General features: G+C 37.4%; 1 protein-coding gene across 6 annotated transcripts in view; it reads right to left on the bottom strand.

Annotated features, from left to right (window-relative positions):
* LOC100354219 (ABC-type organic anion transporter ABCA8A) overlaps positions 1–22,474 on the bottom strand; it is a 74,572-nt gene that overhangs the window by 28,352 nt on the left and 23,746 nt on the right. For all 6 annotated transcript variants that reach the window (XR_011383399.2, XR_016223503.1, XR_016223502.1 and 3 more), the window contains 13 exons: positions 22,028–22,086; positions 21,278–21,388; positions 18,977–19,152; positions 18,114–18,233; positions 17,802–17,940; positions 16,796–16,886; positions 15,743–15,882; positions 8,124–8,243; positions 5,984–6,173; positions 4,554–4,720; positions 3,086–3,219; positions 2,177–2,314; positions 30–137 (listed from right to left, as the gene is read on the bottom strand). Coding sequence is in view for 3 of the 6 variants with exons in the window: in XM_051825894.3 (XP_051681854.3) it covers positions 30–137; positions 2,177–2,314; positions 3,086–3,219; positions 4,554–4,720; positions 5,984–6,173; positions 8,124–8,243; positions 15,743–15,882; positions 16,796–16,886; positions 17,802–17,940; positions 18,114–18,233; positions 18,977–19,152; positions 21,278–21,388; positions 22,028–22,086 (1,693 nt within the window). In the remaining 3 variants the exon portion in view is untranslated. The remainder of the gene's footprint in view (positions 1–29; positions 138–2,176; positions 2,315–3,085; positions 3,220–4,553; positions 4,721–5,983; positions 6,174–8,123; positions 8,244–15,742; positions 15,883–16,795; positions 16,887–17,801; positions 17,941–18,113; positions 18,234–18,976; positions 19,153–21,277; positions 21,389–22,027; positions 22,087–22,474) is intronic.

The raw sequence follows: 22,474 nt of genomic DNA, 5'->3' as shown, positions 1-22,474 counted from the left end.
TAAAATAAGGCTTCCATTATTTTTATTACCTTAAAGTCATTGTTGCTGGTCATGGAAATATAAGGAGGAAAGGAGCACATTAACAATAGCCATGAGATGAGGAAGGCAACGCTCTCCAATTGTTCCTGCGCGTTTTCCTGAAAATGTGAATAATGCAGCGAACTTAAGGAACATAACTGAAATCCATTTTCTGGGATGCAGTGCTCAAGAATTAATCACTCTGATTATATCGATTCCTGCCTTGGGTTTAACTGAGATTGTTCTCCTTTAATTCTTACTATATTTTTCAACATAGGATTTTGCTTTGACAATCAATTTTATACAGAGGAAAGTAATTGAAAGAAGTTAAATGAATTGATAAGAATATACAACTTGAAACTAACAAGACAGTAACAAGAATTCTCTTTATAACAGTAAAACTCTAAAATCTACACTACTATGAAATGAAGATAATCATTTTTACACTCTCAATAATTACTGCAATGTCTTAGCAGTTTGAACCTTTGCAATCAATTCAGCTTACAAACCCATACAATGTAATGTTATGTAAGTAGTAGGTATACTGTATTGTTCCGAAGATAATTAAAAGGAAAAAAATTTGTTCACGTTTAGTACAAACACAATTTTTTCTTGGACATTTTGATGTGCAGCTGAATCCAGAGACATGGAGACTACAGATAGGGAGGACTGACTGTATAAGGTCAATCATGCCAGCTCCACTCTTATTTTCTGCCAAGAAATCAAGTCAATAATCAGTTAATTTATAAAATGTAGTAATAGTGTATTAGAAAAATATTTGATGTGCAATTGCAAATGTTTGTCCTGAAAATTAAACTTCTCATACTCTCTTACTGAAAGGAATTCTTGTACCTGAGTACTCTACAAGACATGGTATGAGAAAGTAACTCAAGATTGTCCTGAAACACATGAAAATAGTGATGAATATGTATTTTATATATAGACAAATTAGTGGTACTTGTTCATCTATATGCAATCTAGATCTGAAGAGGGCCCAAAATACATTGATGGCATCTTTCATTTATTTATTAATGTGACAAATAGGTACTTAATGTTTACCACATTCCTAGCCCTATGCCAGCCTAGGGCATAACATATAGTTAAAAATTTATGGTTCTTTTACTCAAAGAGCTCTCTAATAAGGAGAAATACATAGAGGCTAATAAAATAACAATTACAAACTGTGATAAACATTTAGATTCTTTTATGATACACAGTCAGATCACCTTGGATCTGAATTTTGTCAAAAACATTTTTCTTGGCTCACATATGAAAATTCTACTTCAGTGGGGGTGGTGGACACAAGGAATTTGTAATATTCTAGAGAATCTGAAGTAATGATGACACTCTCATACTCTAGCCTCAGGAGAATTTGTCCTGTAGTATTACTAATAGTGATAATAATAATAAAATGATGATGATAATAATAGTACCATTTATTCATTGCCAAGATATCTGAGATGTGTTTATTTCCTTTTCTGTTTAGTTTTGTTTTCACATCCTTATCTCATATCGTAGATACAGGATATGTCAGCTATCTGAAGTAATTTCATATTCATAGCTTCATTGACTCCTTAAAATAAATATTTTCAATGTTTTCTTTACTCTACTTTGCATTTAGGAAATGAAAGATCTGAAAATGTATTGTTTTTCCAAAGCCGGAGAGTCATCATGTATCCAAAAGCTAATCCATTTCATACTTTACTCAATACATTAAGATCAAGTACTGGCCGGCGCCGCGGCTCACTAGGCTAATCCTCCGCCTAGCGGCGCCGGCACACCGGGTTCTAGTCCCGGTTGGGGCGCCGGATTCTGTCCCGGTTGCCCCTCTTCCAGGCCAGCCCTCTGCTGTGGCCAGGGAGTGCAGTGGAGGATGGCCCAGGTGCTTGGGCCCTGCACCCCATGGGAGACCAGGAAAAGCACCTGGCTCCTGGCTCCTGCCATCGGATCAGCGCGGTGCGCCGGCCGCAGCGCGCCGGCCGCGGCGGCCATTGGAGGGTGAACCAACGGCAAAAGGAAGACCTTTCTCTCTGTCTCTCTCTCTCACTGTCCACTCTGCCTGTCCAAAAAAAAAAAAAAAAAAAAAAAAAAAAGATCAAGTACTTCACTGAGTGATCTGGAAATCTTACAGAGCGGAGTTCATGGGGTAAATACACACCTCAGGAAATGTGCTTCGATCAGTCTGAATATGTGCTGATGGAGTGTACATTCCAAGGAGCCCATTACTAACAATATCCACAAGAACTGGGAAGCAATTTAGTCTTTTGATATTGCATGCTAATGAAAAACGGTAATTCTGAAATATAACAAAATAGGGTACAAGTCCTGAAATTTGAACTATAAAATTAGTGACTAAAATGTCTAAACTTCCTTTTCATATATTGACAATACGGTCAAATGCTGAATGTGGCTGATGTGCTACCAGATTTTTTTTTTGTGATTAAAAATACCCTAATGTTTCAATGTTGGCAAGCAATTTTAAATTAAAACAGACCTACATCAGACCAAATTAATCATGTCCACAAGCTGTTATCTTATTTGAGGGTCACATCTGGGGCCTCTGGCCTAAGATTTCAAACAGCCAGTAATGAAATGTTTATTTCTTTTAAATAAAATTCAAGTTTTAGAGTGTCTGTCCTACAAAATGCCTGTGCAGATTTATAAATTACTTAGAGTTAATTCTGTACTTTTCAATGTGTTTTAGATGATACAGGCTTTGCTAATATACATTGCTTACACTGACAAACATTGTTAATATTATTTGAGTCCATTATTTTATACAATGTGTACACAATGGCTACAAAGCAACAAATGAATACTGTCATTCTTGAATTTCTTTACTAAAATCAGAGACTTGCATGATATAATTGTTACCCAAATTCTTTTCAACATTCTAAATTATTTATTTACATATGTGTAAATTATTTCAACTAAAATATCATGCTTATATATATATATATATGTAAGTGACCAAATAGCTTTTGTGAATCTCATTGGTATTACAGTATGATATGCATATCTTTGAACAAAAATCACTAAGGCCCAAAATCACTGAGGCCCAACATACCTTTTCATCACCTGATACAATGATGGCACCATTGTATGATGAGTCATCTGTGCCATTCCTAGTTCCAAAGGCATCTACTTCTAAAGCTATGTTCTGTTGCGCCACTGAACGTATGAAGTCATCAATGCTTTTACCTATTAGTTAAATATAAAATGTATCACAAGACCCAGGAAACTTATGTTAAGGTATTTATCAAAATTGTTCTTTATAATCATTGCCCACACCATGCAAAATATGAATAATCTATGTATTTTTTTTCTGACAGGCAGAGTGGACAGTGAGAGAGAGAGAGACAGAGAGAAAAGACTTTCCTTTTCGTAGGTTCACCCCCCAATGGCTGCTGCGGCCACTGCACCGCGCTGATCCAAAGCCAGGAGCCAGGTGTCTCTCCTGGTCTCCCATGCGGGTGCAGGGCCCAAGGACTTGGGCCACCCTCCACTGCCTTCCCGGGCCACAGCAGAGAGCTGGGCTGGAAGAGGAGCAACCGGGACAGAATCCGGCACCCCAACCGGGACTAGAACCCGGAGTACCGGCGCTGCAGGTGGAGGATTAGCCTATTGAGCCGCAATGCCAGCCATGATCTATGTATTTATCCATGTTTGCCTTTGTAAAAAAAATCCAGTGTAAACAAAAGTCCATTGTTCTTACATATATTGTATGAGTTAGTTTTAATGATAATTATGTTAACTTAGCTATGATTTCTACTAAGAAAATGGAAAATTTTGTTAGTGTTTATGAATTTTAGGGAAGCATTTTCCAGAGTCAAGTAATATATTGCTTTACCAGAAATCATATCAAAATGACCATATAACCATGATTTTTAAAATATACAAATTATTCTCCTCAATTCATTTTCTAATTTATCAAATCCCCCTTTACTGGTACTGTACAACTTTTACAATGTTTTGTTGATGTAAACCCTCTCACTTATCAATATGCATATATATATATATTTCTTTTTCTTTTTTTTTTTTTGACAGGCAGAGTGGACAGTGAGAGAGAGAAACAGAGAGAAAGGTCTTCCTTTTGCCGTTGGTTCACCCTCCAATGGCCGTCGCGGCCGGCGCACCGCACTGATCCGACGGCAGGAGCCAGGTACTTATCCTGGTCTCCCATGGGGTGCAGGGCCCAAGCACTTGGGCCATCCTCCACTGCACTCCCGGGCCACAGCAGAGAGCTGGCCTGGAAGAGGGGCAACCAGGACAGAATCCAGCGCCCCGACCGGGACTAGAACCCGTTGTGCCGGCGCTGCAAGGCGGAGGATTAGCCTAGTGAGCCGCGGCGCCGGCGCATATATATATTTCTTTTTTGTTAAGTACTTTCATCATCTTTACTCCAATTTAGTAATACATTCTTCACTTATGAGCTTTCCAAATTGTCTATGAAACATGCTCTTTTTATGCTTGGGTTTTTGAATAAATGTTAATAGTGACAACATTTGGAAGCTGAATATTAGCAACATTTTCACCTGTTTTATTGATGATCAATAAGTTAGTGAAGGGGCCATGTGGTTCTTGGCCAGGAGCAAGGAAGTACAGATGAGGAGAGATTTCCCAACAGTAATCATCTTGCCTTAATATCTTGCGAGCATTTGCTGCCAAGACATGCAGAATTCCAGCTCCCACAGTCAGGATCCTACATAGAACAAAATTAACAATGTGACTCGATAGCCATTTTCCAGTCTTTTAAAATTTTCTTGTAGATGTTCACATAGCACAAGCAAGAAATTACTGAAATAAACATACCATACATGGTTGTCTTATTTCTTGTGTTTTTTTTTTTTTCCTTTTCTTGCCTCTAAATGGAAGTGGACCATGGATTTACCATTCCGTGTATAATTTGCTCACCATGGGTTAGCCCAAGCAGCTTTAGGGATATGGACCCTTCAGCTATAACTCCAGATCTAGGCTTATATTTTCTACATGCATCTTAAGGTTCCCTCTCTCTACTGCATAATCCATCAGCATTTTGGATTCAATGCTCTTTCTCTCTTCTCTTCCACTTCTTGTTCTTAATTCTGTTAATGACAACATAATTTCCAAGCCTCTCAGACTCAAAATCTCACTCACACTTCTCATTTAATGAATCTGCACTCAGAAAGATTAGAAAATCCATTTCTTCTATCAGCACTGTGGCACTAATCTTGCAATCATGTTCTTCCTTACTTCTCAAGGTTAGGATACTGCTTCTTGCTTATTTTGCTACATGATGGGCATCCTCTATTTTTTATTCTCTCTAATCTCTTTTACAGAGGGTCTCCAGATTAACTTTGAAGACTTTCTTTCAATCTTGCTAATCTACTTCTCAAAAGACTTCCCATTATAATATCTACTCAACAAATATTGATTGAATTCCATTATGCCAGGCCTCTCCTCTGTGTATTGACAGCATTTGTTGGTGATTAGCACTGATGGACACAAAGTTCAATGAGAGGTGAAAGGGTCCTTGAAGTCTACTACATCCAGTTCCTAAGAAGCATCTGACTTACGGCAGGTGTGGACAGTGAGCAGCCTCCGCAGGAGAGGGCCAGAGGGAAGTAGAGAGAGGGGAGCGTGAGGCAGTTTCAGTTGGATGGACAGATTGTTTCAGAGCATGCCACCTGAGATTTGAATCAATACTACAAAGAAATATGCACACTGGAAAAGGCACCCATGCATCTGTCACCTCTGTGGGGGAGATTTTGAGGGAGAATTACACAGAAAGAAGGAAAAATTACATGATTAAGATTTTGCCTTTAACTATCTCTGATAGATGTGTAAGTACAATAATGGATAAAAGGATTGATAACTAAAATGACAAGTATAATCAAGAAGTTTAGGTTTTTATCTTTTCCCCTCATTTTGCACTTAGCTTTTTTAATTCAATGACTAAAAAACAAAATAGCACACTAATACTCACAGTATGAGGAGACATTTTCTTTCATGCTTTAGATTCAGAAAGCGAACCCTTGCAATAGCATAGACTTGCTGCAGCCAGAGAGCCATGCCACCTGTTGTCTTTCTCATCTCATTAAGTGAAGAGACAAGTTGTTCCATTTCAGCCAGCCTCCCTGTGTCTCTAGTACCATCAGTTTCTAAAACATTCATATCTGAAACACAAAAAATGAGCAATGTATAGTATCATCTCAAGTACTCTTGATTGACAGCTTTTTAAAAAAGATTTATTTATTTGAAAGGCAGAGGCAGAGGCAGAGAGAGAAAGTCTTCCATTTGCTGTTTCACTCCCCAGTGGCTGCAGCTAATCCAAAGCTAGGAGCCAAGAACTTCTTCCAGGTCTCTCACGTAGGTGCAGGGGCCCAAAGACCCAGGCCATCTTCTGCTGATTTCCTAGGCCACAGCAGAGAGCTGGATTGGAAATGGGACAGCTGGATCTCTAACTGGCGCCTGTATGGGATGCTAGCGCTGCAGTCAGTGGCCTTTACCCACTACGCCACAGTGCCAGCCCTGATTGACAGCTTTCTATGGAGCTTTCTTTGGACCCAGAGATTTAACATAATCTTTACCTAAATGGGCACGCTGTGCTGATCCGAAGCCAGGAGCCAGGTGCTTCTCCTGGTCTCCCATGTGGGTGCAGGGTCCAAGCACTTGGGCCATCCTCCACTGCACTCCCGGGCCACAGCAGAGAGCTGGACTGGAAGAGGAGCAACCTGGACAGAATCGGCACCCCAACCAGGACTAGAACCCGGGGTGCTGGCGCCGCAGGCCGAGGATTAGCCTAGTGAGCCGTGGCGCCGGCTGAGAATTTTATTTTTAAAAAGTCACCAGATTTTGATGAATGATGAAAAGAAAATGCAAAAATACTGGAGTCCAACCACATCAACAAATGGGAGGACTATTTGCAAGTATTAATCTTTCTAGAATCATCCATAAATTCGATGCCTTGAAAGTGACATCAAATGCAAGTCCTGGTTACCATGCGGGACTACTACATGCTAGCCTTTTTACAATTGTACAAATGCCTTGAGCATCTAGTGTATTGAAAACAGACCAGTGACTCCCTGGTGACACACATCCTTCTGATGAACAAGCTGCCAAATCTGGATGAAGTTACAGTGAAGGTCAAAGTGAATGACTTGCACAACTAAGTGTATGTGGGACCAGTAGTTGCAGAGAAGGAAAGAGGTACTGTTTCTGCCAGCTGCTGCTTTTTCTAAGCCCACCCCTAGGAGCTCTGAAACAAGAGAGAACATGGATTTTGAGTTAACAAGTTATAGTGGAGGTATTTGAAGTAAAACTGGAATGCACTTTTATTTCTCTAGGAACTCAGGTCCACCCTGAACCTAGAAATATGTGAAAAGATTGGAGAAAATACCCTGTAAAGTTAGTAGAGATCTCTCTGGAGAACGACAGTCTTCTTCCGACATCTCTATTAATGCCAAGCTGTCTTCAACCAAGCCATGGAATGGCTTTAATTTAAAAAGTAAAACAACAGCTTAACAAGATGTGCCCAGAATTGTTTCTACGAAGACACAAATAGTATTTCCCCAAAACTAAAATTGTCACAGGATTGTGTGTTATGACCCGTTGTGGTGCATTTTATTTTACAAAGAATTAAACTGTGGAAAATCTAAAAAAAAAAAAAAATCCCTTATGCTTTAACTATATTACTGATTTTGCTTTTGAATGTCTTGAAATTGCTCCATCAATAATGTATTTCAACATGCCACAAAGCAAATGTACAGGGTTTTAATGTAGATAGCAATCATTTAAAATAAAAATTTCAAGGAGAAGTTTTGATGAGCATAGGATGGAGGGGTTAGAATAAATTACCATCTTGGAGGTCCTTGGCTGTCAGGAAGTGGGACAAAGCAGCAAGCTCTTGGGATGGAGGTAAAGAAGCTACTCTAGAGGTAAACAGCAGTGATGATAGGGTAACATGCGACAGGAAATAATTTTTTCATTTGTAAGCTTTCCAAGCAATAACCACTATCTGGAAGCCTACAAAATGTAATGGCATCACTGAAACAGAATGGTTTCAAAATGTTCACTGCACAAAATGCTTTATACACTGTTTACATGTTTTCATTCATTTTATTTACCTGATTGATCAAAAGCTGATTTTCCTTCTAATTTCAGGAATACTTCATTGAGTGTTGTCATGGAAACACCATAACTCTCAATTCCCAGGTCAGGACAGTTTTCAAGATCCTTATAAAGATCTAAAGAACAAATCCAGTAGTGAACAAAAATGAACAAATCACAAATAAGTTGGGTAATAAAAATAACTTTTCTAATTCTACAGGTGAAGGTTCAGAGTTATTCCTGTGACATGTGAAAGATGTGCACCAAAAACTAAACTTTTATGATAAGTACCATACTGTTTCAATTATATCAGTTGCTTTTCCACTTGATATTATGTGTTACAGTCAAATCTTACTTTTGTATAATAAAATTTGCTTAATTCATCTCATATTCCTCCTGAAATTTTCATATTTTTATGTTATTTGTATTTAAAAATTAAGTTTATGAGGGATTTCAGATTTTTTCCAGTTCTATACACAATTACCTTATGTCTTTTCTGGGAAATAACTTTATGATTTTAACTTTTTTTTATTCACTTGTGTGTTTGAGAAAAGTGAGACAGAGAGATAGAGACGAGAGAGAGAGAGAGAGAGAGAGAGAGAGAGATCCTATTCACCAGTTCACTCTCCAAATGCCTGAAGCAGCTGAGCTGCACAGGGACCAACCGGCAAGTCAGAAGTCAGGTACACAATTCAAGCCTCCAGGTGGGTGGTAGGAACCCAGTTACTTGAGTCAACACTACTGCCTCCTAGTGTATGCCTTAGCAGGAAGCTGGAATCAGGAGTCAGAACTGAGAATCAAACTCAGACACTGCAATGTGGGAGATGAGCATCCTAACTGATGTCTTAAAATTAAGCTAAACAGCCACTCCTACTCTTGTTTTAGAAATAAACTCTACTAAACAAAAGAGAAAGAACTGATATGCAAAGAATATGAGTGATTCAGAGTCATTTATTTCCAGTAAGTATTGGTCCAAGAGAAGGCCATAGACTATGTCTTCTTCTCATTTTTGCTTCTGAGTGTGGAAGAACAAAAATGTGAGATCACATAGAGATATTAATCCAATATGACTGCATAGAGAGGTCCTGAACTTTCTCTCTACCACAGAGAAGAACCAGAATAACAATGGAAGGGCAGAGTTTCTAGGAAATTGAACAAGAGAAAACTACAGTAAAGAAGTCATAGGAACTCTAAACAACAGAGAGGCTTGGAAAGTCAAAGTTCAGAAAAGAACAAAGTGCGCCACAGCTCCTACCCCAGCTTCCTGGCCGGAGGGAAAAGGTAAAGGAAGGGAAAGTCCTGCGACCCCACCATCACGCAGATCAACAACGTTAACTACAGGAGAACTCCACAGTTACCACTGGTCCAAATCTGCACCATCTAAGAAAGATTTCCTCTGCTTTTTGGAGCTTGGCCCCAGCAGTAGCCAAAACACAAACGCCGAGGACCAGGCACAAAGAAGCCTCGCGCATCTCTTACCACAGGGTGCTGTGCAGCCAGTGCAAAAGCCCCAGCATCTTCCTCATATGACTTGCAGGAACTGGGAGCAGTCCTTTCTCTGTCTTGCAACTCTGGGACTGGGGCAGTCGGTGCTACAATCTCTGGACTACCTTGTACTCCCCTGTGGGACCTGGAGGACTCTATCTGCATTCCACTGCTTCAGACACACGCCTACCAGTGCACAAACCCCGCCATAATATGTGCATAAAACATGAGACCTGGGTAAGTGCTCCATTGCGTCCTACAGCTCTGGGACTATGAATGTCAGCCCGATAAGTAGAAGGAACACCTAGGCTTGCCCTGTGGGTCCTGAGCAAGGCTTTATTTCCATTCCACTGCTGCAGGCCCATGGTTGCCATTGCACAATCTCCAGCATAACGTACACTTTTCTTTTTTATTTTAAGATTTTCTTTCTTTATTTAAGAGGTAGAGTTACAGACAGAGAGAGGGAGAGACAAAGAGATGGGTTTTCCATCTGCTGGTTTATTCCCTAAATGACTGCAATGGCCAGAGCTGGGCCAATCCGAAGCCAGGTGCCAGGAGCTTCTTCCAGGTCTCCCATGCAGGTGCAGGTGCAGGCGCAGGTGCAGGGGCACAAGCACTTGGGCCATCCTCTACTGCTTTCCCAGGCCATAGAAGAGAGTTGGATCAGAAGAAGAGCAGCTGGGACATGAACTGGCACCCATATGGGATGCCGGGGCCACAGGTGAAGGCTTAGCTTGCTATCCCACAGAGCCGGCCCCATAATCTACATTTTTCTGTGTGTCCTGGACAAGGTATCCTTTCTGCCCTTCAGCTCTGAGACCACAAAGAAATATTTATATCATAGGAATATCTGAAGGAGAAGAAAAAGAAAAAAGGCATAACAACCTATTGAATGAAATAATATTTGAAAACTTCCAAAGCCTTGAGAGATGGAACACACGGGTAAAGAAAGCTCAAAGGAAATAAGCCAGAATCAACTAAAAAAAGACCTTCTCCAAGGTATATTGTAGTCAAATTGTCAAAAATTGAGACAAAGAGAGGGGCCAGTGCTATGGCGCAGCAGGTTAATGCCCTGGCTTGAAAGGCTGGCATTCCGTATGGGCGCCAGTTCTAGTCCTGGCTGCTCCGCTTCCGATCCAGCTCTCTGCTATGGCCTTGGATAGCAGTGGAAGATGGCCCAAGTCCTTGGGCCCCTGCACCCATGAAAGAAACAATCAATAAGCAATCAACAAACTGACAGGGGTTAGTTATTTCTATTAGTATTAACCTTGAATGTAAATGAATTAAATTCCCCAGTCAAAAGATATAGATTGGCTGAATGGATAAAATGCCAAGACTCAACTATATGCTGTCTACAGGAAACTCACTTCATAGGTAAAGATACACATAGATTGAAAGTGAAGGGTTGAAAAAATATATACCATGCCAAGGGAAACTCAAAACGAGCTGGAGTAGCTATACCCACATCAGATGAAACAGAGTTTAAATAAAAAATGTAAAAAGAGACATAGAAAAGCATCATATTTACATACACACATATATATATAAAGAGATCAATTTAGTAAAAAGATATATCAATCATAAATATATATGCACCCAAAATAAGACCACACAAATATATAAAGAAAATGATATTAGATGCAAAGGGAGAGAAGGACTCTCAAACAATAATATTGGGGCATTTCAACACACTACAGTCATCAGTGGACAGCTGATCCAGTTGGAAAATCAACAAAGATACATCAGAGTTGAAGCATACTATAAAGCAAAAAGACATAAAGGATATGTGCAGAACATTTTATCCAAGAACTACAGTTATAAGTTCCTCTCATCAGTACATGGAATATTTTCTAGTATAAGTCATATATTAAGTAACAAAGCAAGTCTGAGCAAATTTTTAAAAAGTGAAATTATTCATGTATCCCATCAGACCACAAAGGAATAAAATTAGAAATTAATAACAAGAAAAACAATAGAAAACTGACAGATAGATGGAGATTGAACAAATGCTGCAAAATGGCCACCAATGGATAACTGAATGAATTAAAACAGGAAATTAAAAAAAATTCTTGGAGCAAATGAAAATGAAACCACAAAATATCAAAATCTGTAGGATACAGGGGCTGGCACCGTGGCTCACTTGGTGAATCCTCTGCCTGCGGCACCAGCATCCCATATGGGTGCCAGGTTCTAGTCCCAGTTGCTCCTTTTCGAGTCCAGCTCTCTGCTGTGACCTGGGAAGGCAGTGGAGGATGGCCCAATTGTTTAGGTCCCTCCACCCACATGGGAGACCAGAAGGAAGCACCTGGCTCCTGGCTTTGGATCAGCGCAGTGCACCAGCCGTAGCGGCCATTTGGGGGGTGAACCAACAGAAAAAGGAAGACCTTTCTCTCTTTCTCTTTCACTGTCTAACTCTGCCTGTCAAAGTAAAAAAAAATCTGTAGGATACAGCAAAAGCAGCAGTAGCTTCTACACAGCAAAGGAAACAACTGATAGATGAGGAGGCATCTGTCAGAAATACTTGCAAGCCTCTTATCTGACAAAGTATTAATATCTAGACTACATCAGAAACTAAAAAACAAAAACAAAAACAAAAAAACCTCAACAACAGCAAAACAACTAATCTTGTTAAGAAATGGAATAAAGAATGGATAGTTCTCAGAAGAGATTCACGTGGTCAACAAATATTTGAAAAAAAAAATCTCCATCAGGGAAATGCAAATCAAAAGCACAACGAGATATCACCTCACCCCTTTAGAATGGCTGTTATTAAACAAATACAAAGTAAAAGATGGAAATTCAATCCTTTTTTGGTTGAGTAGTATTCCATAGTGTACATATGTGTGTACAACTAACTCATTTTTAAAATCCAGTCATCAGTTGATGGACATCTGGTTTGATTCTACATCTTAGCTATTGTGAATTGAGTTGCAATAAACATGGGGGTACAACTAATTCTTTCATATACTGATTTCATTTTTGTTTGCATAAGTTCCCACAGTGGGATGTCTGGGTCATACCGAAGATCTATTTTCAAATTTCTGAGGGATCTCTACATTGTCTTCATAATGGTTGTGTTAGTTTACATTCCTACCAATGAGCATTAGGGTATTCTTTCCCCCAACCCTTTCCAGCATTTATTATTTTTTGATTTTTGGATGAAAGCCATTCTAACTGGGATGAAATAAAGCTTCATTTTGGTTTTTATTTGCATTTACCTGTTGGCTAGTGATTTTGAGCATTGATTGTATGTTGGATATTTTTATTTCATTCTTTGAAAAATGCCTGTGCATGTCCTGTGTCCATTTCTTAACTGGATTGTTTGTTTTGTCATTGTTGAGTTTCTTGAGCTCTTTATAGATTCTAGATATTAATATTTTATCAGTTGCATATTTTCTCCCATTCTATAGGTTGCTTCTTCACTTTGTTGAGTGTTTCCTTTGTAATGCTGAAGTTTCTTAGCTGTATGTAATCCCACATGTCTATTTTCTCTTTTATTGTCTAATGTAACTAGAAACCATTATTCTTCATGAAATAAACCAGTCCCCAAAAGATAAATATCATATGTTTTCTCTGATATGTGGTAATTAATATAGAATACACAAATTATATAGGAATGAAATGGACATCTTGTGATTTCATTGTTGTTGTTAGCCCTTGTTTATGCTCCCATGGAACTATGGTCTTTCTACTTTTTACTTGTTGAATATTATGATTAGTGGTGCATTAAGCCTCCAAGTATAGAGCAGATTGAAATTATGTTTTTGCAAAATTAAAGAAAAAAGAAAGGAAAGAGCGAGGGGGGTTGAAAAGGAAGGGAAGTATGGTTTTATTTTTAGAATTTTTTTAACTTTTATTTAATGTTAATCTTAGAATTTTACCTAGAAAATACATGAAATCTGTTTTCTTTATATTAATAAAATTTTAAAAATAAAAAAGGAAAGTAACAAATTCTGGCTAGGATGTGGAGAAAGAAGAAGTCATATATTTTGGCAGTAAAACAATTTAGTACAGTCACTCTGGAAAACATAAAAACTAGAACTAGAACTGCCATATGATCCAGCAATACCATTATTGGTTATATAGCCAAAAGACATAAAATCATTATATAAAAGAGATATCTGCTCCACTAAGTTTATTGTAGTCTATATAATGGAATCAACAAAGGTATCTATTATCAGATTAATGGAAAAGGAAATCAGATTAATGGAAAAGTGGTATATATACACTATGGTGTGCTATTCATACATAAAAAAGAATAAAATTCTGTCATTTGCAGCTAGGTGGAATGAACTGGAGAATATGTTAAATGTAATAAACCAGACACAGAAATACAAATGCCATACATTCTCCCTCATATGTGGAAGCTTCAAAAACATCTGAATGTGAACACAGGTAGGTGATCACTAGAGTTTGGGAAAGGTGGAGGAGATAAAAGGAATTTGGAAAAAAATAATTGTTATGGTTTATTAATCATGCAAATATATTATACTAACATTTTAATAATAGAATTCTAGTGTGGATTATTAATTGTGACATATATGTCATACTAATTAATATGTTAATAACAAGGGAAAATGGGTGTCATATAGGAACTCTATAATTTGTGTTTTGTAAATTTAAAACTATTCTGAAGGTAAGTTTATTTTTTAAAAAAGCACATAGAGAGGAATGCAGAGTTGTCTTTTGGGTATAGTAGGATATAATATTACTATTTGTTCATTCCAGCAGTTCTGGATTCATTCATTCATTTGTTCACTCATCAAAAATAATTGCAATGCATCTATTATCTCTGAATAAACAATGTCCATCTACACGTGTTTACATTATGGTGAATCATATAAACTGAAAACCCTAATTCTAGATTCTGGTGACTTTTTCCAAGTTATGAGGCTTTGCCTCCTGAAATACATGGTTAAAAGGAATAGTCATAAGCCTTTTTCCTTGACTAGAGAACAAAGAATGGGAAAGTAGAAAGGGAATGATGTAAACTTATAATCATCACTGATGACCTTTCTTCATTCTAGATAAGATTTGGTTTACTTCTATCTAAGTCATATTTCTCTTTAAATGGACTAGAACTCAGTTAATACTTTGTTCTAAGGAATATTTGTGTTTTCATTAGTAAATATACACTTGAATGACTTTGCACAGTAGTTTGTATGCCATTGTTAATGACACATATGTTAAGGTTATTTGATTCAATCACTTAACCTCGACTTTCTTGGTCACCAATACCAGGAGCCAGGTAACCTAGATAACAAGCACAATTAATCTATTTGTATGTTTTGTCCTGACAACAAAAGATATTTCCAAAGTCATGCCAAAAAGAAATAACCACATAGCAAGACCCTTAACATAGCTAAGCCACAGCTTTTCGAATCACCATGTTCATTGTGTACTCATCAATACTACAGTATTTGATATCACATTATAAATGGATTGAAGGACAAAACAAACAAACAATAAAACCCTTAAAAGTCCTCAGGTATTATGTTCAGTAGAGAATTATTGTATTTCTTATTATTCACATAATAACCTAGTTATTGCACCTATAATTTAGTCACCTTTAAATGATTTATTTTCTTGATGGTCGTTACATACGCAAATGACAGCTTATTTTAATGTTTCAATAAGACCATAATTTTCATTGTTATTATTTTTTTCTTCTCTTCATACAAGAGGAAAGCTGTGCTTCAATCTCTATCACTTGGTAAGAAAAAATTCAACTCGACTTTCAAAAAGGAAGCTATCACATTAGGAGTAAGTTTATCTATTTACAGCAAGATAATTTCACATGTGAATCGAGATTTGTCATCATATTTTTGAAGAGTTCATTGAACATGAAAAAGTCAATAGCAACTGATCCATGTGCCACATGACTTAACATGTTATCTCTTCAGACTGAATGGGTTTAGGGCACACTTTCACCCTCTACTACAGTATGATAGCAACTTCATGCCTCCAGGCCTATGTCTCCTCACATGTAAAGTGGCCATAACGGTGGTATCCAATTTTAAGTATTATTATCAAAATTCAGTGTGGTAGTTCACGTCAATGGATTAGTATCATACTTGGTATCTTTCAGTCAAATACTAAATGTTACTTCTTGTTTCAGATTTAACTTCATGCTATCTGGATAATGAATTACCTGGAAATTTATTTGTTCTTTCCAAGGGCAATGTACAGATAAGTTTTCCTTCACTTTCTGCTAACAATTTAGCTTCAGGGATATGTTGCTTAATAAGTGATGTTATTCTTTCAGGAGCACACGTTTCATTCAGCTGCAAGCTGATATTCAAAAAGGTCATATGTTATTTGAAATATTATCTCATATCATCAAAAAAGATTACCAGAAAAGAGCATTTACAAACATTGCAAGAGACAAGCCATGCAAACATGAAGTAGGAGAACAAAAATATAAATCTGATACAAACTACCTAGGATACTACTTAAAAGATTCATATGAGAGCCGGCGCCGTGGCTCACTAGGCTAATCCTCCACCTTGCGGCGCCGGCACACCGGGTTCTAGTCCCGGTCGGGGTGCCGGATTCTGTCCCGGTTGCCCCTCTTCCAGGCCAGCTCTCTGCTATGGCCAGGGAGTGCAGTGGAGGATGGCCCAGGTGCTTGGGCCCTGCACCCCATGGGAGACCAGGAAAAGCACCTGGATCCTGGCTCCTGCCATCGGATCAGCGCGGTGCGCCGGCTGCAGCGGCGGCCATTGGAGGGTGAACCAACGGCAAAGGAAGACCTTTCTCTCTCTGTCTCTCTCTCTCACTGTCCACTCTGCCTGTCAAAAAAAAAAAAAAAAAAAAAAAAAAAAAAAAAAAAAAAAAAGATTCATATGATGACCCTAGGTGAGTGGTAATAGGGACATTAACTACACAGTTGCTGAGATTGAGAAATTTGTTGAAATACTGATTTTTAAAATAATGAGTATATTGTGGACATGGTTTCTATTACACTTATCTATTGTAAATGTCTTCATATTCTCAGTCTCTGCAATATTGCCAAGAATCTAGCATTCCAATCTTCCCTGCCTCTAACCTCTTTGCACACATACACACACACACACATGCACATGCCCATTATGGACATATGGATTTTACAACAACATATGTGTTGCTGTAAAGTTTGCATAAAGCATCATGTCTTACTCTAGCCTAGTTCTCATTTACTTCCAACCTCCCCAAGTGGGCCTACCTTAAGTGATATCCAATTCCCCATTTCTTTTTCAGAAACAAAGAAGAACCTGCACACTTCAGCTTCCCTTTGGAGAGAAACACTTTCCTATCTGAAAGAAAACATAAGGAAGGAAGTTTGTTAGAATGATGCCCTTCATTTCAGAGAAAAGACCAGTAATACGTTAGCTAGTGAACTATTTAGGACTTTATGCAATTTTAAGTATAGGAATGTGATATAGGAATGTGATACATAGGAATAATTAATAGATATGTACCATGTGTTATTTTTATATCATCAGTTCAGCAGAAGGTTAAATTCTGTGAATACATGCATATATACATATATATGATTTATTTATTTATTTGAAAGAGTTACAGAGAGAGAGAGATGGAGAAAGAAAGATCTTCCATCCATTTGTTCACTCCCCAGGTGACCACAATGGCCAGGACTGAGCCAGGCTGAAGCCAGAAGCCAGGAGCTTTGTCAGGGTCTCCCATGTGGGCGGCAGGGGCCCAAGTGGTTGGGCCATCTTCCGCTGCTTTTCTCAGGTCATTAGCAAGGAGCTGCATAGAAATGTAGCAGCTGGGACCTGAACTGACGCTCATATGGGATGCAGGCATTGCAGACAGTGGCTTTACTCACTGCACCACAAAGATGGCCGCTGTGAAGATATTTTTTGATATGGATAAATATCAAATTACATTATTTTCAATAATCATGCATTTATGATGATCTGAATATGTCAAATTGGTTTATTTCAAATATGGATAAACTCAAATACCTCTTAGAATATGGAAAATAATTTATTTTGCAACCAGTGAGCTTCCTGGGAGACCACAGCTCTGTGTAATCATAGTGAAACAGAGTACAACGAGATACAGATACTGAAATGTATTATGAGAAAGTCCATCTGATAATGGTTCATAAGGTCCACCATGGTTAACACAATAATAGTCAACGTTAGTCAACAATTCTCAGATTTCCCAAAGTCCTCATCATGACATTTAAGTGAACAGATAATTACCAGCCAGGATATCAGCCTCGTCCATGAACTGAGTACTAAAGAGGATCACGTGATCTGTTTTCCGCTCCTTCAGGAAGCTCCATACCCGGTGCCTTGAAAGAGGATCCAACCCAGCAGTGGGTTCATCTAATAGGAAAATCTAATGGAGGAGGAAACATATCAAAGAATTTTCCAATTACAAGGGAAGCAGGCAGCACAATATTACTTATAATTATATAAGATATAAAGGTTCGGATTTACAATTTCTACCACAAATGTCCTTTCCAAATTTTTTTAGAATCTGAATTCACCTGTAAATTTAGTCTAACTTACCTGAGGATCTCCTAAAATGGCAATTCCAAAAGTTAGCTTTCTTTTCTGTCCACCGCTTAAGTTTTGAGCAAGGATATCTTGAATATTTTTCATTTCCAATTCCAGAAGAACTCTTTTTACCTTAACAAGAAAGAACATTTGAGTCATAAATAGATTTTAAATCAATTATGTAAAAACTGGGTTGAAAAGGGGCCAGCACTGTGGCGCAGTGGATTAACGCCCTGGCCTGAAGCGCCAACATCCCATATGGGCGCCGGTTCTAGTCCCGGCTGCTCCACTTCCGATCCAGCTCTCTGCTATGGCCTGGGAAAGCAATAGAAGATGGCCCAAGTCCTTGGGCCCCTGAACCCACGTGGGAGACCCAGAAGAAGTTCCTGGCTCCTGGCTTTGGATCTGCACAGCTCTGGCCATTACGGCCATTTGGGGAGTGAACCAGCAGATGGAAGACCTCTCTCTCTGTTTCTACCTCTCTCTGTAACTCTGTCTTTCAGATAAATAAAATAAATCTTACAAAACAACTGGGTTGTAAAATATAATGGTTAAAATCATGAGAAATGCCTGGGTTTGAATACCACCACAGGTTTACTTGCTATAAAACTTTGGGAAGTTATTTCCACTTCAACATTTCGGTCTCATATATAAATGGAGATAATAATAGCATTTATCTCATGGAGTTATGAAGGTTAAAAGAGGTAATATATTTAAAGCTAAAAGCAAAGTTGTAAGTTACATCCAAGAGATTGATATTATTATTATTTTTTCTGCTCAACACTAATACATTGATTTGTACATACTTTAATGAAGCCAAAACCAGGGTAAATTACTCATTTCAGTCTCCCCATTAGTTTGAACATATTATGTACCTCATTATCCACTTCATGTGGATGAATTCCTTTAATTTTAGCAAACAGCCTGAGATTTTCTCTCACAGTTAGAAAATCAAATTGTACATTGCATTGTGGACAAACTCCAATGAGCTTGTAGATATTTTCCAAGTCATCCATTTCTGAAAGTTTGTGATTATAGATAGTGATCGAACCTATAAACAGATGTTGAAAAGATGTTATCAGAATAACATAGCATACCATTTGCTGCAAATAGTAGAATTTCATTCTTTTCTATAGATGAACAATATTCCATTATGTGTGTATATATATGTATGTGTGTGTGAATATATATAAATATATATACCACACTTTCTTTATCCAGGTGATAATGGGCACCTTGGTTGATTCCAAATTATGGCTATTGTGAATAGCGCTGCCATGAACATGGTGGTGCAGGTATCTCTTTGATACATTGTGTTAAGTCTTTTGGGTATATATCCAGTAGTTGGACTGCTAGATCTTCTGGCAAGTCTATTCCTAGTTTTTAAAGAAATCTCCACACTATTTTCCATAGTGGCTGCACTAAATTGCATTCCCACAAACTGTGTAAAAGTATTCCCCTTTGTCCACATCTCTGTGTTTTGGATTTTAGGTATTCTGACAGGAGTGAGGTGATATCTCTTTGTGGTTTTGATTTGTATTTCCTTGATGGCTAGCGATATTGAACATTTTTTCATATATTTGTTGGTCATTTGTATTTCTTCTTCTGAGAGCTGTCTAGTGAAGTCCTTTGCCCTGTGGAATATTAATCCTTTGCCGGGTAGTTTGCAAATATTTTCTCCCATTCTGTTGACTCTATCTTCACTCTATTGATTGTTTCCTTTGCTGTGCAAAATTTTCTGAGTTTGATATAATCCTATTTGTTTAGTTTTGTTTTTGTTGTCTGTGCTTTGGGGGTCTTTTCCTACACCAGTTTCTTGGAGTGACTCCCTACATTTTCTTCCAGCAACTTCATAGTCTCAGTTCTTAAATTTAGGTCTTTGATCCATCTTGAGTTGATTTTTGTATATTATGAGAGTTATGGGTCTAATTTCTTTCTTCTACATATACACACCCAGTTTTGCCATCATCACTTGCTGAAGAGTTTATCCTTATTCCACTGTATGATCTGAGCACTTTTATCAAATATCAGTTGCCTGTATACGTGTATTAATTTGTGGACTCTATTCTGTTCCATTGATCTATATATCAGTATTCATCTTGGTACCATACAGTTTTAATTACTACAGCTTTGTAGTATGCTATAAGAAATCAGGTATTGTGATGCCTTATGCTTGTTTTTTCTTGCTCAGGATCGCTTTAGCTATTTTGGGTCTCCTGTGATTCCATATGAATTTTAGGACTGCTTTTTCTGATTTTATAAAGAATGGCATTGATATTTTGATAGGAATTGCATTGAATTTATAGATTGCTTTATGTAGTATAAACATTTTAATTTGATTGATTCTGATCCATGAGCAAGCAACATCTTTCTATTTTTTTGTGTGTGTTTAATGATTATTTCATCAATGTTTGATAATTTTCATTGTAGAGATCTTTCATTTCTTTGGTTAAATTTATTCCTAAATATTTGATTTTTGTGTGTGGCTATTGTGAATGGAATCTCTTGATTTCTCTTTCTGTGAGTTCATCATAAGCATACAAAAAACTATTTTTGAAGGTTTATTTTGTAACCTGCAACTTTATTGAGCTGGTTTATCAATTCTAATAGCTTTTTGGTGGAGTGTTTAGGCTTTTCCATGGACAATATCATGTCATCTGCAAACGTGGATAATTTGGTTTTCTCTTTTCCAGTTTTGATGACTTTTTTCTTTCTCCACTCTAGTTGGTCTTGGTAAAACTTCTAGTTTTATATTGAATAAGAGTGGCAAAAGTGAACATCTTTTTCTTGTTCCAGATCTGAGGGGACATGCTTTCAGCTCTTCCCCGTTCAGTATGATATTGGCTGTTTGTTTGTGATATATAGCATTTATAATTTTGAGGAATTTTCCTTTTATACCTAATTTGAGCCACTGAGGTTTGAAGGTGGTTTATTTATACAGCCCAAGGAATTAATCCATGTTGAAATGATAATTGTCGTGAAAATGATAATGTCATGAAAATTTGAGTATTGCAAAATACACAAATATTTTTATAAATTAATAATATAGGTCAGACATACACAAATTTACATAACTTTTCTCTTTTACTCTTTATTGCTATTTACATGTTTAGTGCTCTGACGGACTTATAAAGGTGTAACTACCTCACTTGTCAATTTTGGAGAACACCCCTTACCTTTGGTGGGAACACAGAGCCCATTAAGAATGTTTATCAGTGTTGATTTTCCAGCTCCACTGTGACCGAGTATAGCAGTTATCTGGCCCTCATATATGTCAAATACCAAATCTGGGAAGGAAACAATGAGGAAAAGTTGGAAGGAAAAGAAAGGGAAACAAATGATCTAATACACAGATATAGATTTAATAGCCTATATGCTACTTGTAAATTTCTATTTAATGACTATAATTTTTAACAGTATAAACATCAATTTTATAAATCAGAATTAATACAATATTATTCTTTTTAAAGTTCTGGAAGTATTTTGTGTAAAGTGATGAAACAAGTTTATGGGCATATGTTCAACAGCATTGCCTGGCATATTTTAGTCACTTGGTAATTTATTAAATTAAAGAATGTATCAGTAATGAATTATTATGTAGCAAAAATTCCTATGAGTCAAATATATTTTTTCCTCTTTCCACCAAAAATAAGTGATATACAGTATTAAAGATGGTTCTAGAACTACACTAGGAAAATATGGCTTATATAGAAAAAATAATCGCTAGATTATCCCACTATTACATAATATGCCTTGTTTTGGACCTAAAACAGTGGTAAAAATACGGATAAAAGGAAAAATTATCATGTAATTCAAATACCTATTAACAAGTTTGGAAATAAACCTTCTAATTTCTTATCAAGATAAAAACCAATTGAATAAAAATCAAGACTTTAATATAATAAATAATGAAATATTACTTTTACCTTTCAAAGCTTCTATTCTTTTAGGTTTTCCTATATATTCTTTTGTAATATTTCTGATTCTGACCAAAAAATAAAAAGAGTAAGAAAAAGTTATTTAATGGCGCAGTCTTCTTTAATCTGTAACTCTGAGTTTTGTTGAAAGTGCTTTTCTAATCTTGTTACTTAGGTACCAGAAGACTTGGGAGGCCTTCTCAACTTCATTCCATTGTGGTCGGGTAGCAGTGGCACTTTGAGTAGTGTTCTCCACAACAGAATCATCAGGGGAATCTCAAAAATTGACCAGTGCCTTGGCCCCAATGGGAAGAGTCTAACTTCTTTGTCAGGGGCTGTGGCATAGGCAGTGCAGATAATGAAGAGCGTTATCTCTGAGCTGCACTAGCTCCAGTGATAGAGGAGGTAGGCAGTGAGAAAACAGACAGTGAAAATGACAGTCTAGTGTGAACCACT

The sequence above is a fragment of the Oryctolagus cuniculus genome, chromosome 17 (genome assembly GCF_051225735.1).
Source record: "Oryctolagus cuniculus isolate XC-2025 breed Fujian yellow rabbit chromosome 17, ASM5122573v1, whole genome shotgun sequence".
NCBI lineage: Eukaryota > Metazoa > Chordata > Mammalia > Lagomorpha > Leporidae > Oryctolagus > Oryctolagus cuniculus.
This window is presented reverse-complemented; position numbering and strand designations above follow the sequence as displayed.